General features: G+C 38.3%; 1 protein-coding gene across 2 annotated transcripts in view; it reads right to left on the bottom strand.

Moving 5' to 3' along the window:
• The window catches only part of CATSPER3 (cation channel sperm associated 3), a 36369-nt gene that overhangs the window by 12633 nt on the left and 5387 nt on the right, over nucleotides 1-18349 (bottom strand). For both annotated transcript variants that reach the window (XM_042935610.1, XM_042935602.1), the window contains exon 2: nucleotides 16352-16505. In XM_042935610.1, the coding sequence (XP_042791544.1) occupies nucleotides 16352-16462 (111 nt within the window). In that variant the 5' untranslated portion in view covers nucleotides 16463-16505. The remainder of the gene's footprint in view (nucleotides 1-16351; nucleotides 16506-18349) is intronic.

Raw genomic sequence — 18349 nt, 5'->3', positions numbered from 1 at the left:
CTAAACATTTTAAAGTATCACTTTTCCTGGGTCTTTTGTTATTATTAAAACAATTTTTTTTGACATTTATTCATTTTTGTGAGAGACACAAAGCATGAGTGGGGGAGGGGCAAAGTGAGAGGGAGAAGTAGAATCTGAAGCAGGCTCCAGGGTCTGAACTGAGATGGTGACCTGAGCCAAAGTCGGACGCCTAACCAACTGAGCCACCCAGGCACCCCTTGTGTTGGGTCTTTAAGCCAGTTGTGTGTGCTGTGAGGTAGAGATCCAGTTATATACTTTCTCCACATGTACAACCAATGGTCCTAGGACTGTTTCCTGCAGAATCTTCCCTGGTGCCACAGGTACGTCTTCACACGGGCCAGAGTCTGGTTCCAAGCACTCTACCCTGCTGTGCTGGTCTCTGCTCCTGCTTCATTACCCTGCATTCATTACTAAAGCTCTCCAGAAAGTCCTGTTACCTGGTAAGTCAGGCCTTCTCTCTCCTTTTAACTGTCAAAACCATCTTGTGCATTTGCTTTTTGTCTTGCATTCTTTTCTTTAAATTTTAGCATCAGCTTTTGGCAACCCGTAAAAAAACCCTGCCTTCTGGATTTCTCTGGGGAGAATGCATCTCTAAGAAATTGAGCCTTTCTATCCATGGTCTAATAGATCCTTCCATTTCTGTCTTCTTTTTTTTTTTTTAATGTTTTTTATTAGTTTTCTTTATTTTTGAGAAGCAGAGAGACAGAGCATGAGTGGGGGAGGGGCAGAGAGAGAGGGGAACACAGAATCAGAAGCAGGCTCCAGGCTCTGAGCTGTCAGCACAGAGCCCGATGTGGCCCGAACTCATGAACTGTGAGATCATGACCTGAGCTGAAATCAGACGCTCAACCAACTGAGCCACCCAGGCGCTCCTCTTTGTCTTCTTTAACTACCTTTATATATTTGAATTGTTTTCGCCTTAAAGATCACAAAAGTCTTTTATTAGATTTGCCTCTAGTATTTTTCACATTTTCTTATTAGAAGTGCTATTTTATAGCTGATACATTCAATGTATTTGATTGTATTTATTGGTCATATATCCAACAAACTTGTTAGACTTTATAATTAACTTTGGAGCACCCGGGTGGCTTAGTCAGTTGAGTGTCCTGACTCTTGATTTTGGCTTAGGTTGTGATCCCAGGGTCGTGGGATCAAGCCTCACATCAGGGTTTGCGCTGAGCCTGGACCCGGCTTAAGATTCTCTGACTCTGCACCTTGCCTGCTCAAGTGGGCACATGCACTCTATCTCTCAAATAAACAAAATTATTAACTTTATTAAGTAGTATTAACTTTATCAACAATTTTTTCACAAAACAATTTTTTTCAGATTCTTTTGGGGTTTCTATGCAGAAATGACACATTTTTAACACCTTGAAAGAGAATACTGCTAAAGTTTCATCACTGAGTGTGCATTTTGATGTAAGTTTTACATAATCAGTTTAAAAATAAGTCCTTTCACGGGACACCTGGGTGGCTCAGTCAGTTGAGTGTCTGACTTTGACTCAGGTCATGATTTCATGGTTTGTGGGTTCAAGCCCCACACCAGGCTCTGTGCTGACAGCTCAGAGCCTGGAGCCTGCTTTGGATTCTGTGTCTCCCTCTGTCTCTGCACCACCACCACCCCACCACCCCACTCACACTCTGTCTCTCTCTCTCTCAAAAATAAATAAATGTAAAAAAAATTTAATAATTCCTTTCTATCCCTAGTTTGCTAAATTTTTATCCTAAAGGATATTCATTATCAAATTTTTTTTCTGCATCTCTCAAAATGATCTCATGGTGTCTTTTTTTCTCCTTTAATATTTTAAGCTAGTTAATAAAACGTGTAAATTCTTCTAATACTTGCCTTCCTAAAAAAAAAAAAAACCAACTTGACAACGATATACAATCTTTTTCATACATTTTGATTCAGTTTCTCAATGTTCTGTTTGGGATTTTTGTGTGCATGTTCATGTAATCGGATGTTATTTGTCTTTCTCATACTGTCCTTGTCTAGTTTGGGCACTAAGTATCCTGCAGAAATGAAATTCACAAAATGAATTGTCTGTGGGCAGGGCAGATGTACTCATTTATCTAATCAAAACAAGCATTTTCTGTGTTTGGAATTGTCTCCTCCATGAATATAAAACCATCTAGTCCAGGTGAGTTTGTAGGTTTTGGGAACAGAAAGTTTTAACTATGAATTCAGTGCTTTATAGCACTGAAAACATATAAGGATATATAAAGACTATTTCAGGTTTTTCCTTTTTTACTGAAAGTTTTATAATTTTTTTCTAGAAAGTAATTTCAGCTAGGTTTTTAATTTTTGGCACAAAATTATTAGATTTCTGATACTATGTCACCTATAATTTTCCTTTTAAAACTCTAACATAATTCAGGGCTTCTATTTATCTTGAATTGTCTCCTGAATAAAGTTATTTTGTAATTGTTTTCTGAGATCTAACTTTTGGCTTTGTTGATACCTTTTATGTTCATTTTCCATTTCATTAATTTTTGCTCTTTACTATTTCTTTTCTACTTTCCTTCCTTTTTCTTCTCCTTATTCCTTTTTTTATTTTATTTTGTTGCTTTTTTCCAACAAGCTCATTAATTTTTAAAATGGAGAAATATTTCATGTACCATAAAATTCATTATTTTACAGTATAATATTCAGTGGGGGTGTGAGTTATATTTATAACCTTTGTTTTTGATTATAGTAAAATATGTATAAAACATGAAAATTATCATATTTAACCACTTTTAGGTGTACAATCAATTCATTGGAATTAAGTACATTCACAGTATTGTTCAACCATCAACACTATCCATTTCCAGAACTATTTCATTCTCCCAAGCAGAAGCTCTGTAACCATTAAGCAGTAACTTTACATCCCCTCTCCCCTATGCCCTAGAAAACTCCATTCTACTTTCTGTCTGTATGCATTTGCTTATTCTAGGTACAAACCATATAATTTGCTCTTTTATATATGGTTTATTTCACTTAGCATAATGTGTTCAAGGTTTATCCACATTGTAGCATGTATCACAATTTCATTCCTTTTTAAGGCTGCATAATATTCCATTTTACATATACACCACACTTTCTTTATCCATTCATTGGCCAATGGACACATGACTTGATTCCACCTTTTGGCTACTGTGAACAATGCTGCTATGAGCACTGGCGTACAAGTATCTGCTTGAGTCCCTGTTTTCAATTATTTTGAGTACACACCTGGTGGTATTGCTGGATCATATGGCAATTCTATGTTTAACTTTTTGAGAAACTGTTTTCTAAAGTGGCTACATGATTTTACATTCCCACCAGCAATGCACAAGTGTTCTAATTTCTTCACATCCACATCACCAACACTTGTTATTTCCAATTTTGGAGTTTTTGTTTTTATAATAGCTATCCAGTGGGCGTGAAGTTGTTTTGATTTGCATTTTCCATTCTAATGACTATTGACTTCGAACATCTTTTAATGTGTTTATTGGTCATTGGCATATCTTCTTCGGAGAAATGTCTATTCAAGTCCTTTGTACATTTTTTTAAATGGTTATTCATTTTTAAGAGAGAGAGACAGAGCATGAGCAGGGGAGGGGCAGAGAGAGAGGAAGACAGAATCCGAAGCAGGCTCCAGGCTCTGAGCAGTCAGCACAGAGCCCAAAGCAGGGCTCAAACCCACCAACCATGAGACCATGACCTGAGCTCAAGTCAGACACTCAACTGACTGAGCCACCCAGGTGCCCCCCTTTGTGCATTTTTAAATTGGGTTATTTTGTTGTTATTGCTGTTGAGTTGTGGGAGTTCTTTATATAGTCTACACGTTAATCTTTTAACAGCTATATGATGTGCAATTATTTTTCCCTTTCTGTGGGCTGTCTTTTCACTTTTTCACTGTCTTGATAGTGCCCTTAGACTCACAAATGTTTTTAATTTTGGTGAAGTCTAATTATCTACTTTTCCCTTTTATTGCCCATGTTTTTGGTGTCATACCTAAGAATCCACTGCCAAATTCAAGGTCATGACCATTTTCCCCTGTGTTTTCTTCTAAGAATTCTAGCTTTTAGATTTATGATGTTGATCCATTTTGAGTTAATTTTTGAATGTGGTGGGAGGTAGGGGTCCAACTTAACTCATTGCATGTGGATATAAAGTTGTCCCAGAATCATTTGATGAAGAAATTATTTTTGCCGTAAATGAATGGTCTTGGTACTCTTGTTGAAAATCAATTAGCCACATTATTTGGTTTTATCTCTAGGATCTCAATTGTATTCCATAGGTCTACATGTATCCTTATGCCTGTATCACAGTTTTGACTACGATATCTCTGTAGTAAGTTTTAAAGTCAAAAGTGTAAGTCCTCCAACTCTGTTCTTCATTTCCAATACTGTTTTGCCTACTCAGGGCACTTTGCACATCCATATGAATTTGAGAATCTACTTTTCTTTTTTTTTAAGGCAATTAAAATTTTGATAGGGATTGCATTGAATTTGTAGATCATTCTGGAAAGTCTTTGTACCAAGTCTTAACAAGTCTTCTAATCCATGAATATGGGATGTCTTTCCATTTATGTAGGTCTTATTTCTTTCAACAATGTTCTATAATTTTCAGGACACACATCTCTCATCTCCTTGGTGAAATCTAATCCTAGGTATTTTATTATTTTGGATGTTTTTAAATTATTATTTTAGAGAGAGAAAGAAGATGTAAGCAGGGGAGGGAGAGAGAGAGAAAGAATCCTAAGCAGACTCCACACTCAGCATGGAGCCCAATGCAGGGCTCAATCCCATGACCATGGGATCATAACCTAAGCTGAAATCAAGAGTCAGATGCTCAACGGACTGAGCCACCCAAGGTGCCCCTTCGCCCCTTGGACGCTTTTGTAAATGGAATTTTCTTAATTTCCTTTACAGATTGTTCACTGTTAGTATAAAAAATACATCTAATGTTCGTTGTTTATCTTGTGCCCTGCAACTGTGCTGAATTTAATAGTCCTAATAGTTGTGTGTGTGTGTGTGTGTGTGTGTGTGTGTGTGTGTGTGTATTCTTTAGGATTCTCTATACATAAGATCAAGTCACATGCAAAAAAAGATAATCTCAATTTTTCCTTCCCAATTCAAGTAATTTTTTTTTTCTTTTTCTTGCTTAATTCCTCTGGCTAGAACTTCCAGCATAATTTTTTTAATGGTGAAAGCAGTCTCCTGATCCTGATCTTAGATTAGAAAGATTTCCAGTCTTTCACCACCAACTATGATGTTAACTGTGGATTTTTTCATAAATACCCATTATCAACTTAAGGAATTTCCCTTCTATTTATAGTTTGTTAAGTTTGTGTGTGTGTGTGTGTGTGTGCGTGTGCGTGTGTGTGTGTGTGTGTGTGTGTTTTATCATGAAAGGGTATTGGATTTTGCAAATGATTTTTCAGCAAGAACTGATGCAAACATGAATTTTTTCCTTCATTCTACTGGTGTATGACATTGATCAACTTTCGTATGTTGAAGGGATTCCTAGGATAAATCTAGGAATGAATCATAGTGTATAACCTTTTTCAGTATGCTGCTTAGGGGCACCTGAGTGGCTCAGTCAGTTGGGCACCCAACTTTGGCTGAGGCCATGATCTCACCATCTATGAGATGAAGCCCCGCATAGGGCTCTGGGCAAACAGTTTGGAGCCTGGAATCTGCTTCAGCTTCTGTGTCTCCCTCTCTCTCTTTCTGCCCCTTCCCTGCTACTGTTCTCTCTCAAAAATAAAATAAAAACATAAAAAAATTTTAAGCATGATGCGTAATTCAGTTTGTTAGTATCTCCATGAGGATTTTTGTATCTGCATTCATAAGGAATATTTGTCTGTAGTCTTCTTTTCTTGTGATACTTTTGTCTGGCTTTGGTATCAAGGTAATCCTGGCTTGATGTAATGAATTCAAAAGTGTTCCATCCTCTTCTAATTTTTGGAAGAGTTTGAGAAGGATTGGTGTTCATTTCCCTTTATTTTTATTTATTTATTTTGAGAGAGAGAGAGCAGGAGAGGGGCAGTGGAAGAGAGAATCCCAAGCAGGCTCCCTAACATGGGCCTTAATCCCATGATTCTGAGATCATGACCCAAGCCAAAATCAAGAGTTGGACACTCAATTGACTGAGCCACCTAGATGCCCCCATTCTTCTTTAAATGCAGCAGAAAATTAACAGTGAAGTCATCTGGCCCTGGGCATTTCTTTGTTGGGAGATTTTGATTAGTGATTCAACCTCTTTATATATAAAACTAAAAAAATAGTTTCCTATTTCTTTTGAGTTTTGTCGTATGTTTCTAGGAATTTGTTAGTTTCATCTAGGTTGTCTAATTTGTTGGTGTACAATTGTTTATAGTATTCTCCTATAACCCTTTTTATCTCTATGAGGTCAGTAGTAATGTCCCAACTTTCATTTCTATTATTAGTAATTAGAGTCTTATTTTCCTTAGTCAATCTAGCTAAAGTCATCAATTTTGTTGATCTTTTCAAAAAATGAAATTTTGGTTTTGTTGATTTTCTTTATTCTCGATTTTATCTCGTTCTAATCTTTTTAATTTCCTTCCTTCTGCTACCTTTAAGTTTGGTTTGCTCTTTTTCTAGTTCCTTAACGTCTAAAGCTAAATTATTAATACAAGATCTTTTTTCTTTCCTAATGCAGGCATCTACAGGAATGTATTTCCCTCTGAGCACGGCTTTTGCTGCATCCTGTAAGTTTTATCATGCTTTTTAAAATTGAAGTATAATTGACATACAATATTAGTTCCAGGTGTACAACAGTGATTTGACATGTATATACACTGTGAAATGCTCACCATGGTTAAGTGTAGTTACTATATGTCACCACAAACTTATTACAATATTATTGATTATATTTCTTACATGTTTTGTTGTGTGTTCATTTTCATTCACCTTAAAGTACTTTCTAATCTCCCTTGTGATTTCTTCTTTGACCTACTGGTCATTTAAGAGTGTTCCATATGTTTGAATTTTTTCCAGTTTTCTTGCTGTTATTGATTCCCAGTTTCATTGCATTGTTGTCAGAAAAGATACTTTGTACAATTTCAGTATTGTTAAATTTATTGCAGCTTGTTTTGTGGTCTAACATATGGTCTATCCTGGAGAATGCTCTGTATGCAGTTAAGCAAAATTATTGTATTTTCTTGATGAATTGACCCTTTTGTCAAATATGTTGTTTCTTGTAACAGTTTTGCCTTAATGTCTATTTTATCTGATATCAGTACAGCCAACTCAGATCTCTTTTCATTTATACCTGCATGGATTATCTTTCTTCATCCTTCTACTTTCAACTTATTTGGGTTGTCTTTTTTTTTTTTTTAACATTTATTTTTCAGAGAGATAAAGCATGAGCAGGGGAGGGGGCAGAGAGAGAGAGGGAGACACAGAATCTGAAGCAGGCTCCAGGCTCTGAGCTGTCAGCACAGAGTCCAATGTGGGGCTCAAACTCATGAGCCACAAGAAGTCAGGTGCTTAACCAACTGAGCCACTCAGACGCCCCTACTTTCAACCTATTTGTATCTTTGAATCTCAAGTTAATCTTTTGGAGATAGCATATATTTGGATTTTAAAAACCCATTCTGTCCTAATTGGAAAGCTCAACTCCTCTGCATTTAAAGTAATTACTGACAAAGAAGAAATACCTCGGCCATTCTATTTGTTTTCTATATGTCATACCTTTTTTGTTCCTTAATTCCTCCACTACTGCTTTCTTTTGTGCTTGATTTTTTTTTATAGTGTACCATTTTGATTCCTCTCTTATTTCTTCTTGTGTACATTTATTAAGTTATTTTCTGGTGGTCACTCTCATGATTAAATTAAGCTCTTAAACTTGTAACAATCTATTTTTAGTTAATACAACTTTAGCTTCAATAGTACATAACAATTCTGTTTCCTTACAGCCCCATCCCTCCCCCATGTTTTTGTTGTCACAAAATACATTTTTAATTTTTTTTAATGTTTATTATTTTTGAGAGAGAGAGAGAGAGAGTGTGTGAGTGGGGGAGGAGCAGAGAGGGAGGGAGGGAGACACAGAATCTGAAGCAGGCTCCAGGCTCTGAGCTGTCATCACAGAACCCGATGCAGGGCTCGAACTCACGAGCCATGAGATCATGACCATGAGCTGAAGTTGGATGCTTAAATGACTGAGCCACCCAGGCACCCCACAAAATACATTTTTATACATTGTGCACCCATTAACTATAACTGTTTTATGCATTTGTATTTCAAAGCATACACATACACACATACATACATATATTTAGTTACAAACCAAAAATACAATAATATTGGCCTTTATATTTACCTATGTAGTTACTTCTATCAGTGGATTCAAGTTACTGTCTAGTTTCATTTCCACCTAAAGAACTATCTTTAGCACTTCTTTTTTAATACCTTTTTTTAAATGTTTATTTTTGAGAGAAAGAGTGTGAGTGGGAGAGGGGCAGAGGGGACAGAAGATCTGAAGCAGGCTCCGCGCTGACAACAGTGAGCCCAATGTAGGGCTCAAACTCATGAACCATGAGATCATGACCCTAGCTGAAATCACATGCTCAACTGACTCAGTCACCCAGGCACCCCAGGGCAAACTTTAGCATTTCTTGTAAAAGAAATTCCACAAGCTTTTGTGTATCTAGAAATGTTTTAATTTCTCCTTCATTTTTTGAAAGACAGGTTTGCTGCATATTGAATTCTGGGTCAACAGTATTTTTCTCTCAGTACTTTAAATCTGTCTTGTCACTTCCTTCTGTCCTCCACAGTTTCTGGGGAGAAATCAGGTGCTAATATTATTGAGAATTCCTTGTACATGAAAAGTTGCTTCTCTCTTGGTGCTTTCAAGATTCTTTTTGTGCTTGGCTTTCGAGACTCAATTATGTGTCTCAGTGTGGAACTCTTTGTGTTTGTCCTTGGAGTTTATAGATTCTTGGATGTATATATCCTTTATCAAATGTGGGAAGTTTTTAGCTATTATTTTTTCAAATATTCTCTTTCTCTTTCTTCTTCTGGAACTCTTAATTTATGTATGTTGATATGTTTGTGTCCCACAGGTCTATTAGACTCTGTTCATTTATCTTCATTCTTTATTCTTTCTGCTCCTCAGACTAAGTTAGATTTGTCTTCAAATTCAGTGATTTTTCTTCTGCCTGTTCAAATCTGCTCTGGCACCCTCCAGTGAATTTTTCAATTAATGTACTTTTCAACTCCAGAATTTGTTTGGTTCCTTCTTATAATTTCTATCTCTTTATTGATATTCTCTCTTTCTTGAAACATTGTTCCCCTGGTTACATTTAGCTCTTTTCCCATGGTTTCTTTTAGCTTCCTGGGCATATTTTACACAGTGAACTTATTAAACTTTTTGCCTAGTAATTCCAGTGTCTGTGCTTTCTCAGGGACAGTTTCTATTCATTTCTCCTGTGTAAAAGTCATACCTGCTTAACATGGATGGAACTGGAGGGTATTATACCAAGTGAAGTAAATCAGTCAGAAAAAATATCATATGTTTTCACTCATATGTGGAATTTGAGAAACTTAACAGAAGACCATAGGGGAAGGGAAAGAAAAATAAGTTACAGACAGGGAGGCAAACCATGAGACACTCTTAAATCAGAAAACAAACTGAGGGTTGATGGGGGTGGGGGCAGGGAAAATGGGTGATGGGCATTGAGGAGGGCACTTGTTGGGATGAGCACTAGATGTTGTATATAAATGATGAATCACAGGAATCTACTCCCAAAGCCAAGACTACACTGTATACACTGTATGTTAGCTAACTCAACAATAAATTATTTAAAAATAAGTAAAGAAATAAAGCCATACCTGCTTGTTTATTGGCATGCTTAATTTTTTTTTAAACTAGACTTTTTAAAAATTTTTTTAATGTTTATTCATTTTTTGAGAGGGAGAGAGAGAGGCAGAGCATGAGAGGGGGAGGGGCAGAGAGAGAGGGAGACACAAAATCTGAAGCAGGCTCCAGACTCCCAGCTGTCAGCACAGAGTCCCACGTGGGGCTCAAACTCACGAACCAAGAGATTATGACCTGGCCAAAGTTGGACGCTTAACCAAGTGAGCCACCCAGGCGCCCCTGAAACTGCACATTTTAAATATTACAGTGTAGTAGCTCTAAAAATCAGATTCTTCCCTCTCCTCGGAATTTGTTACTTTCTGTGGATAGCAGTCATTTGTTTAGTGGCTTTTCTAAAAAGTTTTTGTAAAATTGTATTCTCTGTGGGGTGCCTGGCTGGCTCAATTGATAGGGCATGCAACTCTTGATCTCAGGGTTGTGGGTTCAAGCCCCATGTTGGGTGAAGAGATTACTTAAAAATAAAATCTTTAAAAAACACTGTATTCTTTGTCACATGTAGGTCATTGAAGTCTCTTCCTTTAGCTAGTGTTTAAAGAGATATTTTCTTAAATGCCTCAAACAGAAGAAATAGAGCGAGGAAAGAGAAAAAGAGAAGGAAAGAGAAGGAAAGGAAAGGAAAGGAAAGGAAAGGAAAGGAAAGAAGAGGAAGGAGGGAGGGGGGAGGGAAGGAAGAAAGAGAAAGGCAGAGAGAGAAGGAACGAGAGACAGAAAGAGAGAGAAAGGAAGGAAAGAAGGAAGAAAGGAAAGAACGAAGTGACTGGTGGTTCAGTCAGTTAAGTGTCCGACTTTAGCTCAGGTCATCATCCCATGGTTCGTGGGTTTGAGACCCATGTTGGGCTCTGTGCTGATAGCTTGGAGCCTGGAGCCTGCTTCAGATTCTGTGTCTCCCTCGCTCTCTCCTCCTCCCCCTTTCATATTCATTTGTTCTCTCTCTCTCTCTCTCTCAAAAATAAATAAACATTTAAAAATTTTTAAAAAGGAAGGAAAAAGAGGGAAAAAGAGAGGGAGGGAGAAAAGAAAGAAAGAGAGGAAAGGAAGGAAAGAGAAGAAAGAAAAGAGAGGGGGGAGGGAAAAGAAAAAGAAACTCTCCTAGTCTTTGCAGACTAACTTTGTGTTGGAAGACCCCTTCAAGGCTTAGCTAAGCCATTTTTCAACTCTACCTTAGCCTTCATTTCCTACTTGTGCTGATCATAGAGATCAGCCAGAGGTGAAAGCTTGGGATCTTCTCAAGTCTTTTCTAAGTATGTGTCCTGCCCTGGGCATTTATGGCTCTCTAAATCCTTCCATATACATGGGAACTTGTCAATGCCTTCATTTTCCAAAGTCTCTCTTTTCCTGGATTTCACCATGTCCTTTGTTTACATCACCACTATCCTGATTTTCATAGTAATCACTTTCTTACATTTCTCTATAGATAGGAACCCATGTATACATCCCTGGAACTAATTCTTCAAGTTTAATTGTAATTTTTTAAAAATTTGATAGGTCTTTTAAGGCTTCCATTCCTTTTTCTCTTTCCTTACACTTTATTTGTTGATGAACCCAGGCAGCCTGACTGGTAGAATTTGCCAGTCTGGATTTTGCTGACTGCACACTCATGGTGTAGCTCAGCATTCTCCTCTGTCCTCTATTTCCCGGAAACAGGCAGCTGGATCCAAAGGCTAGATCAGATTCAGGTTTCATCTCTTTGGCAAGATTGTATGTTCTGTTCTTTCACAGCAGGCATATAATGTCTGGCTGTCTCTCCTTTTATGACGGTAGCAGCCACTGATGCTCATGGCCTAGATCCATTACTTCACTGGGGGATGAAAATAGCGATATCCTAATTCTATCATTTCTTTTTTCATTTATTAACTGGGATGCTTTTTTATTGTAAACATTTTTTATTTTAATATTTTAATGTTTATTTATTTTTGAGAGAGAGAGAGACAAAGCACAAGCAGGGGAGGGGCAAAGAGAGAGGGAGACACAAAATCCGAAGCAGGCTCCAGGCTCTGAGCTGTCAGCACAGAGCCTGATGTGGGGCTCAAACCCATGAACATGAGATCACAAGCTGAGCTGAAGTTGGACGCTTAACCGACTGAGCCACCCAGGTGCCCCTGGGATTTTTCTGTAAAGAGAGTTTCCCCTTACTATGTAATATTACTCTGTAATATGATTTATATAAGGTTAGTAATGTATGATTCTTTCTCTTAATTTAACAGTTTTTGAGATAAAGGATTAGTTCCTTATTACCCTCCAAAGTGACATTAGTGTTTTGGTATCAGTGCAAACTTATAGATTGTTTGATGAGTTTCAATCCATTTTAATTATTATCCTTATTGAAGCTCAAAGTGTCCCATCTTTGTCCAGTAGGAGCCTCTTCTTCAAGTTGTTTCATGAGTCCTTTTGACATGACCCCAGTAATCTTTGATAGCTTCCTTGCTATGTGCATGACAAGATACTCCTGACCCAACTATTTCTTGCCCTAGACCTGCAGTCAATCATTTCTCTAAGAATCTCTAATCTGTCTGTTTTGTTTGTTTGTTTGTTTGTTTTAGTAAGAAATGGTCTTTCAAAATCAAATTGTGGGCAGTAAGGATGCATAACAGTTTAGCGGTCAATGTTCTAGATCTTTCATGAGTAAGGATGAAATACATTAGTAATTTATACTGATGTTTCAAATTTAAATGTGAAACTACATGGTTTTTACTTAGTTTTGTCTATATGTTTCTCCTTTCTTCCATGATTATTACTGGTTCTCAAGAACACAAAGGAGGGGCACCTGGATGGCTCAGTCAGTTAAGCGTCCGACTTGGGCTCACGTCATGATCTCATGGTTCATGAGTTTGAGCCCTGTTTCAGGTTCTCTGCTGTCAGCACAGAACCTGCTTCAGATTCTCTGTCTGTCTGTCTGTCTGTCTCTCTCTGCCCCACCCCCACTCATGCTTTCTCTCTCTCAAAAAAAAAAAACAAACAAACATTAAAAAAAGGACACAGAGGACAACACAACTAAACTGTCCAATAATTACCCATCTGCTTTATCCTGTATTACACACACAACAGTCTCAAAATGACACAACTACTAGTATCTCCACTAAGCTGACTTCTAACAATGGTTTTAAATTTTTTTGCATTAACTCTCCCCAGTCCCCCCCATTTAGTCATAGTGTATCTTCCCTGCCAGAGGACAGATTCATTATATGCTGGAATCTCTCGTTAACCCACAATTATGATTATTTCTACAAACAATTATGTTTAATGCTCATCCGCATCCTAATGTTGATGCATCTCTAGTCACTCTGGTTGGCTGAAACTTATTCTTCACCAGATTCCAAAGGAAGAGCTCAAGGGAACAGTATCATCCAAGTGTTTTAATGATCGGTGACAGTTTCTCCATGTGCATGATACTTGGAAGTCAGTTATACTGCATCTAGAATTCTTGGTTCACATTTTCTTCCCTCAAGTATCTTAAATATATTACTCCGTTTCCTTTAGCAGAAAGCATTACCAGAAAAAAGTCTGTCAAACATTTTCTTTTCCTTATCCAATTGAGATGCTCACAATGTCCTCTACCTCTTTCCTTTTGAGTCCAATAATTTTACTAGAAAGTCCTGGGGTTTATTGTTCTCAATCCATATTCTCAAAGTGTGCTCTTTCAATATATAATTTTAATTATTTTATTTCAGGTAACTTTTCTTAAATACAGGTTTGTGTTTGGTCTGTCCCTTTGTTTCTGTTTCAAATTCAGGGACTCCTATTATATTTATGTTGGATCTTTTCTTCCCACATCTTCAATATTCATCATTTTCTCCTGAATCCTTTTTATCTCTTCATTTCTTATGGATTTTTAAAAATCCCTTCCATTAATCTAATATTTCACTTAAGCTATTACCTATTGTGCCTAATTGCTCTTAGTTGCATCTTCAACTTTTTTTCCTTTGAAAGAAAACACACAAGCAAGCAAGAGAGCAGGGGAGGGAGGGAGGGAGGGAGAGGGAGAGGGGGGGAGAGAGAGAGAGAGAGAGAGAGAGAGAGAAAAGAAGAGAGAATCCCAAGCAGACTCCATGCTCAGTATAGAGCCCGATGCAGGGCTTGATCTTAAACCTGTGAGATCATGACCTGAGCCAAAATCAAGAGGCTGACGCTTGCGTTTCATGGGTTCAAGCCCCACATTGGGCTTTGTGCTGACAGTGCAGAGCCTGGAGCCTGCTTCAGATTCTGTGTCTCCCTCTCTCACTGCCCCTCCCTGACTCGTGCTTCCTCTTTTTCTCTCAAGAATAAACACTTAAAAAAATATTAAAAAAAAAAAAAGAGTCTGACACTTAACCAACTGAGGCACCCAGGCACCCCACATCTTCATTTTTGAAATGACTTTTATTTCTAATTCTTTTTTTTTTAAATTTCTTTTAATGTTTATTTTTGAGAGACAGACAGACAGAGTGTGAACAGGGGAGGGGCAGAGAGAGAGGGAGACACAGAATCCGAAGCAGGCTCCAGGCTCTGAGCTGTCAGCACAGAGCCTGATGCAGGGCTAGAACCCACAAACCATGAGATCATATCTGAGCTGAAGTCAGACACTTAACTGACGGAGCCACCCAGATGCCCCTATTTCTAATTCTTTCCTGAGTTTTGTCACTTGGCCTCTGTTCTTTCCTATCTCATATCATTTTCTTAAACATTTACCTAGTTCTGAAATAACATGCTACAGTTCTCCTCTGTTTTGTGGACGTGTCTTTGTGGTAGGCTTCCATTATCTACAGGGGTATTATTCTCCACTTTATTCTCTTTTTTCCTTTCATAATAATTCTCTGTGGGATTTTACCTCAATCTATTTCTAGTATACTCTTTTATACTCTTTCCTGAACTTTTATTTTTTTTTTTTTTTTTTTTTAATTTTTTTTCAACGTTTATTTATTTTTGGGACAGAGAGAGACAGAGCATGAACGGGGGAGGGGCAGAGAGAGAGGGAGACACAGAATCGGAAACAGGCTCCAGGCTCCGAGCCATCAGCCCAGAGCCTGACGCGGGGCTCGAACTCACGGACCGTGAGATCGTGACCTGGCTGAAGTCGGACGCTTAACCGACTGCGCCACCCAGGCGCCCCAGAACTTTTATTTTTTTTTAATGTTTATTTTTGAGAGAGAGAGAGAGAAAAAGCACATGTGCGAGGCACAGGAGGGGCAGAAAAAGGGAGAGAGAGGATCTAAAGCAGATTCTGCACTGACAGCAGAGAGCCTGATGTGGGCCTCAAACCCACCAACCACAAGATCATGACCTGATCTGAAGTCAGATGTTTAACCAACTGAGCCACCCAGCTGCCCCTTCCTGTACTTTCAGAAGGTGTGGTTCTAACTACATGTAGCTCCCTCTTTTGTGCTGTGTTTCAAGGTGGGGTAGCTTCAGGTCATGATCTCACAATTGCATGGGTTCAAGCCCCACATTGGGCTCTGTGCTGACAGTGCAGAGCCTGCTTGGGATTCTCCATTTCCCTCTCTCTCTGCTCCTCCCCCACTCACACTTTTTCTTAAAATAAATAAAAAATAAACTTAAAAAATTTTTTTAAAGATGTGGCCTCATTTAAGATTTCTTTGTTCTGTTTCCCTCCTCCAATTTTATCTGGACCTTTTCCTCCTTCATCTCTGGGCCCCTACCCTGCTCAATTTTTATTCCACTCCCAATATCTCTCCTAGGTGGGCAGCGGGTGGGAGAGTGGCGGCCCTGAAGGGAGCCCTGGATGGTCAGTCTTCAAAGTTTACAAGATCCAGACTGTTCTAGGCACTCTGGAAACTATCAAGAACTTCTTGCACTAAGCCAGTACTGGAATGGGCAACGCCCTTCCCACCATCAAGGGCTATTCTCACATCAGCCCATCATACCTTCCAGTGGATATTTATTGAATGCCCTCTGCTTTGTCTCCTTCAGAGGCTAACACTGTGCAGTTATGGCTCTTAGTAAAGATATCTTTTTAACTGGTTTGGGTTTCAATGCTGCCCATCGGTTTTTAGCTCTGCTCTCAAATTGCTCTGCTTTCAAGAGGAAACTCAGGGAGATTAAAAAACACTGTCACCGGGGCGCCTGGGTGGCTCAGTCGGTTAAGCGGCCGACTTCGGCTCAGGTCATGATCTCGCGGTCCGTGAGTTCAAGCCCCGCGTCGGGCTCTGTGCTGACAGCTCAGAGCCTGGAGCCTGTTTCAGATTCTGTGTCTCCCTCTCTCTGACCCTCCCCCGTTCGTGCTCTGTCTCTCTCTGTCTCAAAAATAAATAAACGTTAAAAAAAAAAAAAAAAAATAAAATAAAAATAAAAAACACTGTCACCACTGCTACTGTTGCCACCTTCTTCCCCGATTTTACTGTAGCTTTTTAAAGCCCTTAGAATTTTTCTATGGAAAATTTTCTTGAACAAAATGCCTTAAACATAACATTTTCAAAAATAAAACAGGTGAAACAGAAGAAAATGGATCCATTTTTGTCTGCTTACCTCACAAAGTGTGAATAAGTTGTATCTTGTATTATAATCAGTCCACAAGACCACAAAAAAGGCATTCACGGAGACGATACTAATCATAATTATCTTAAAGAGATGACTCATTATGACTCTCTTCACAAATTCCTGACATTGAGGATCTTTCCTTCTGTCAAAAAGTTGAAGCAGAGGTATGATTATCTTACAACAGAACTAGATCCCAAACATTACACATTTTTGTAGGGATAAGGGTCTGCTCTATCCTCTCTGTGAATGTAAATTTAAATATACTGGGGCACCTGGGTGGCTCAGTCGGTTAAGCGTCCGACTTCAGCTCAGGTCATGATCTCATGGTTTGTGAGTTTGAGCCCCATGTCGGGCTCTGTGCTGACAGCTCAGAACCTGGAGCCTGCTTCAGATTCTGTGTCTCCCTCTCTCTCTGCCTCTCCCCTACTTGTGCGCTCTCTCTCTCAAAAATAAATAAAATGTAAAAAAATATTTTTTTTAATGTAAATACACTTTCACATTGCAACACAACGTGAGACTCCTGGCTGGCTCAGTTGGAAGAGCATTGACTCTTGATCAGGGTCATGAGTTCGAGCCCCATGTTGGGTGTCAAGATTACTTAGATAAATATTATTTAAAAATTGCAACACAACACTAACTGAATAACCACTGAAATATGTATAATGATCCCTAAATTGTTCTGTCCCCACTCAGTTATTTAGTACCTTCGCTTTAGACCTCGGTGGGGGGGGGGGGGGGGGGGGGGGGGAGGGGAGGAGGGGGCAGTTACCACTACTTCTCAAGGAAAACAAAGCATCATCTTCATTTACTCATTCAACAAATTCTTATCGAGTGAGTACTACATGCCAGGCAATATAGCAGACACTGTGCATATAAGGTGAGCAAACCTCAATCCTCTCAGTCTAGTAGGAAAAACTGGTAATCCAATAATCACCCAGACAAGTACTCACAAATTAATGATAAAAAAAAAAAAAAACTGGACACTCCAGGAAAAAACAGGCAATCAATTTATGAAATAAATATAAATGGTAATGAACGTTCAGTAGCATTACTAACCAAGGGTATGCAAATTAGGTGAAACCACCATTTTCGCTTATGAAGTTAGCAAAGACTTAAACGTAATAGCATTTAATACTGACAATAGTGTAGTGTGATGAGGCATTCTCATAAAATGCCAGGAGGAATGTAAATTGGCCAGCTCCTCTGAAAAGCCTTAGCACTGAGTGTATCCTCTGATGTAAGGAACCTACCTACCCTAAGAGAATACAATCTGGAATGAGGTGACTATGGCCAAACACATGCATCCCAGCATTATTTATAGTAGTGAGAACTTGAAAACAATTTTAAAAAGTCTAGCAAAAAAGACTAGTTAAGTACACTATGGCATATCCATCTCATGGAATATTATACAGATACTAAAATATATCTGTGCATTTTTGATGATTTGAAAAAATGATGATCCACTGTATAGCAAAAGACAAAAACAAGATACGCAACTCTGTATACTCAGAATTATCTCATATGTACAAAAATAGGTAGAAAAAACTGAGTAGGAAACATGCCAAAATGTCACTAGTATCTGCCTATGGAAAGTGAGCTTATAGGTAATTCTTTTTCTTGGTTATTTATATTTATCTGTGCTTTGCAATTTTTCTCAAAGAGTATGTATCACTTTTTCCCATTATATGTATCAAATGAATACACTCTCATAACAGTAAATAAATACAGAATATATATACTATTATACTCTATAAAAACAAGATGTATGATTTCACTGTCTGATGTGAGATCAGGTCTACTATCCCCCCAAAAAATCTTCAAATTTTCTAACACAGTAGCTAATAAAAGCAAAGTAAAAATGACAAAAAGGTAAAAAGTAAAAAAGGGCAACAGAGAGTCAAATTCAGTGTACGGGTCAAATAAGAGCACAACTGAATGTTGACTTAAATAGCCAGTCATAATAAGGCCAAAGAAACAAAGGGTTTG

This window comes from Panthera leo, chromosome A1 (genome assembly GCF_018350215.1).
Source record: "Panthera leo isolate Ple1 chromosome A1, P.leo_Ple1_pat1.1, whole genome shotgun sequence".
NCBI lineage: Eukaryota > Metazoa > Chordata > Mammalia > Carnivora > Felidae > Panthera > Panthera leo.
The sequence above is the reverse complement of the archived record's forward strand: the minus strand, read 5'-3'. Positions and strand labels throughout refer to the sequence as shown.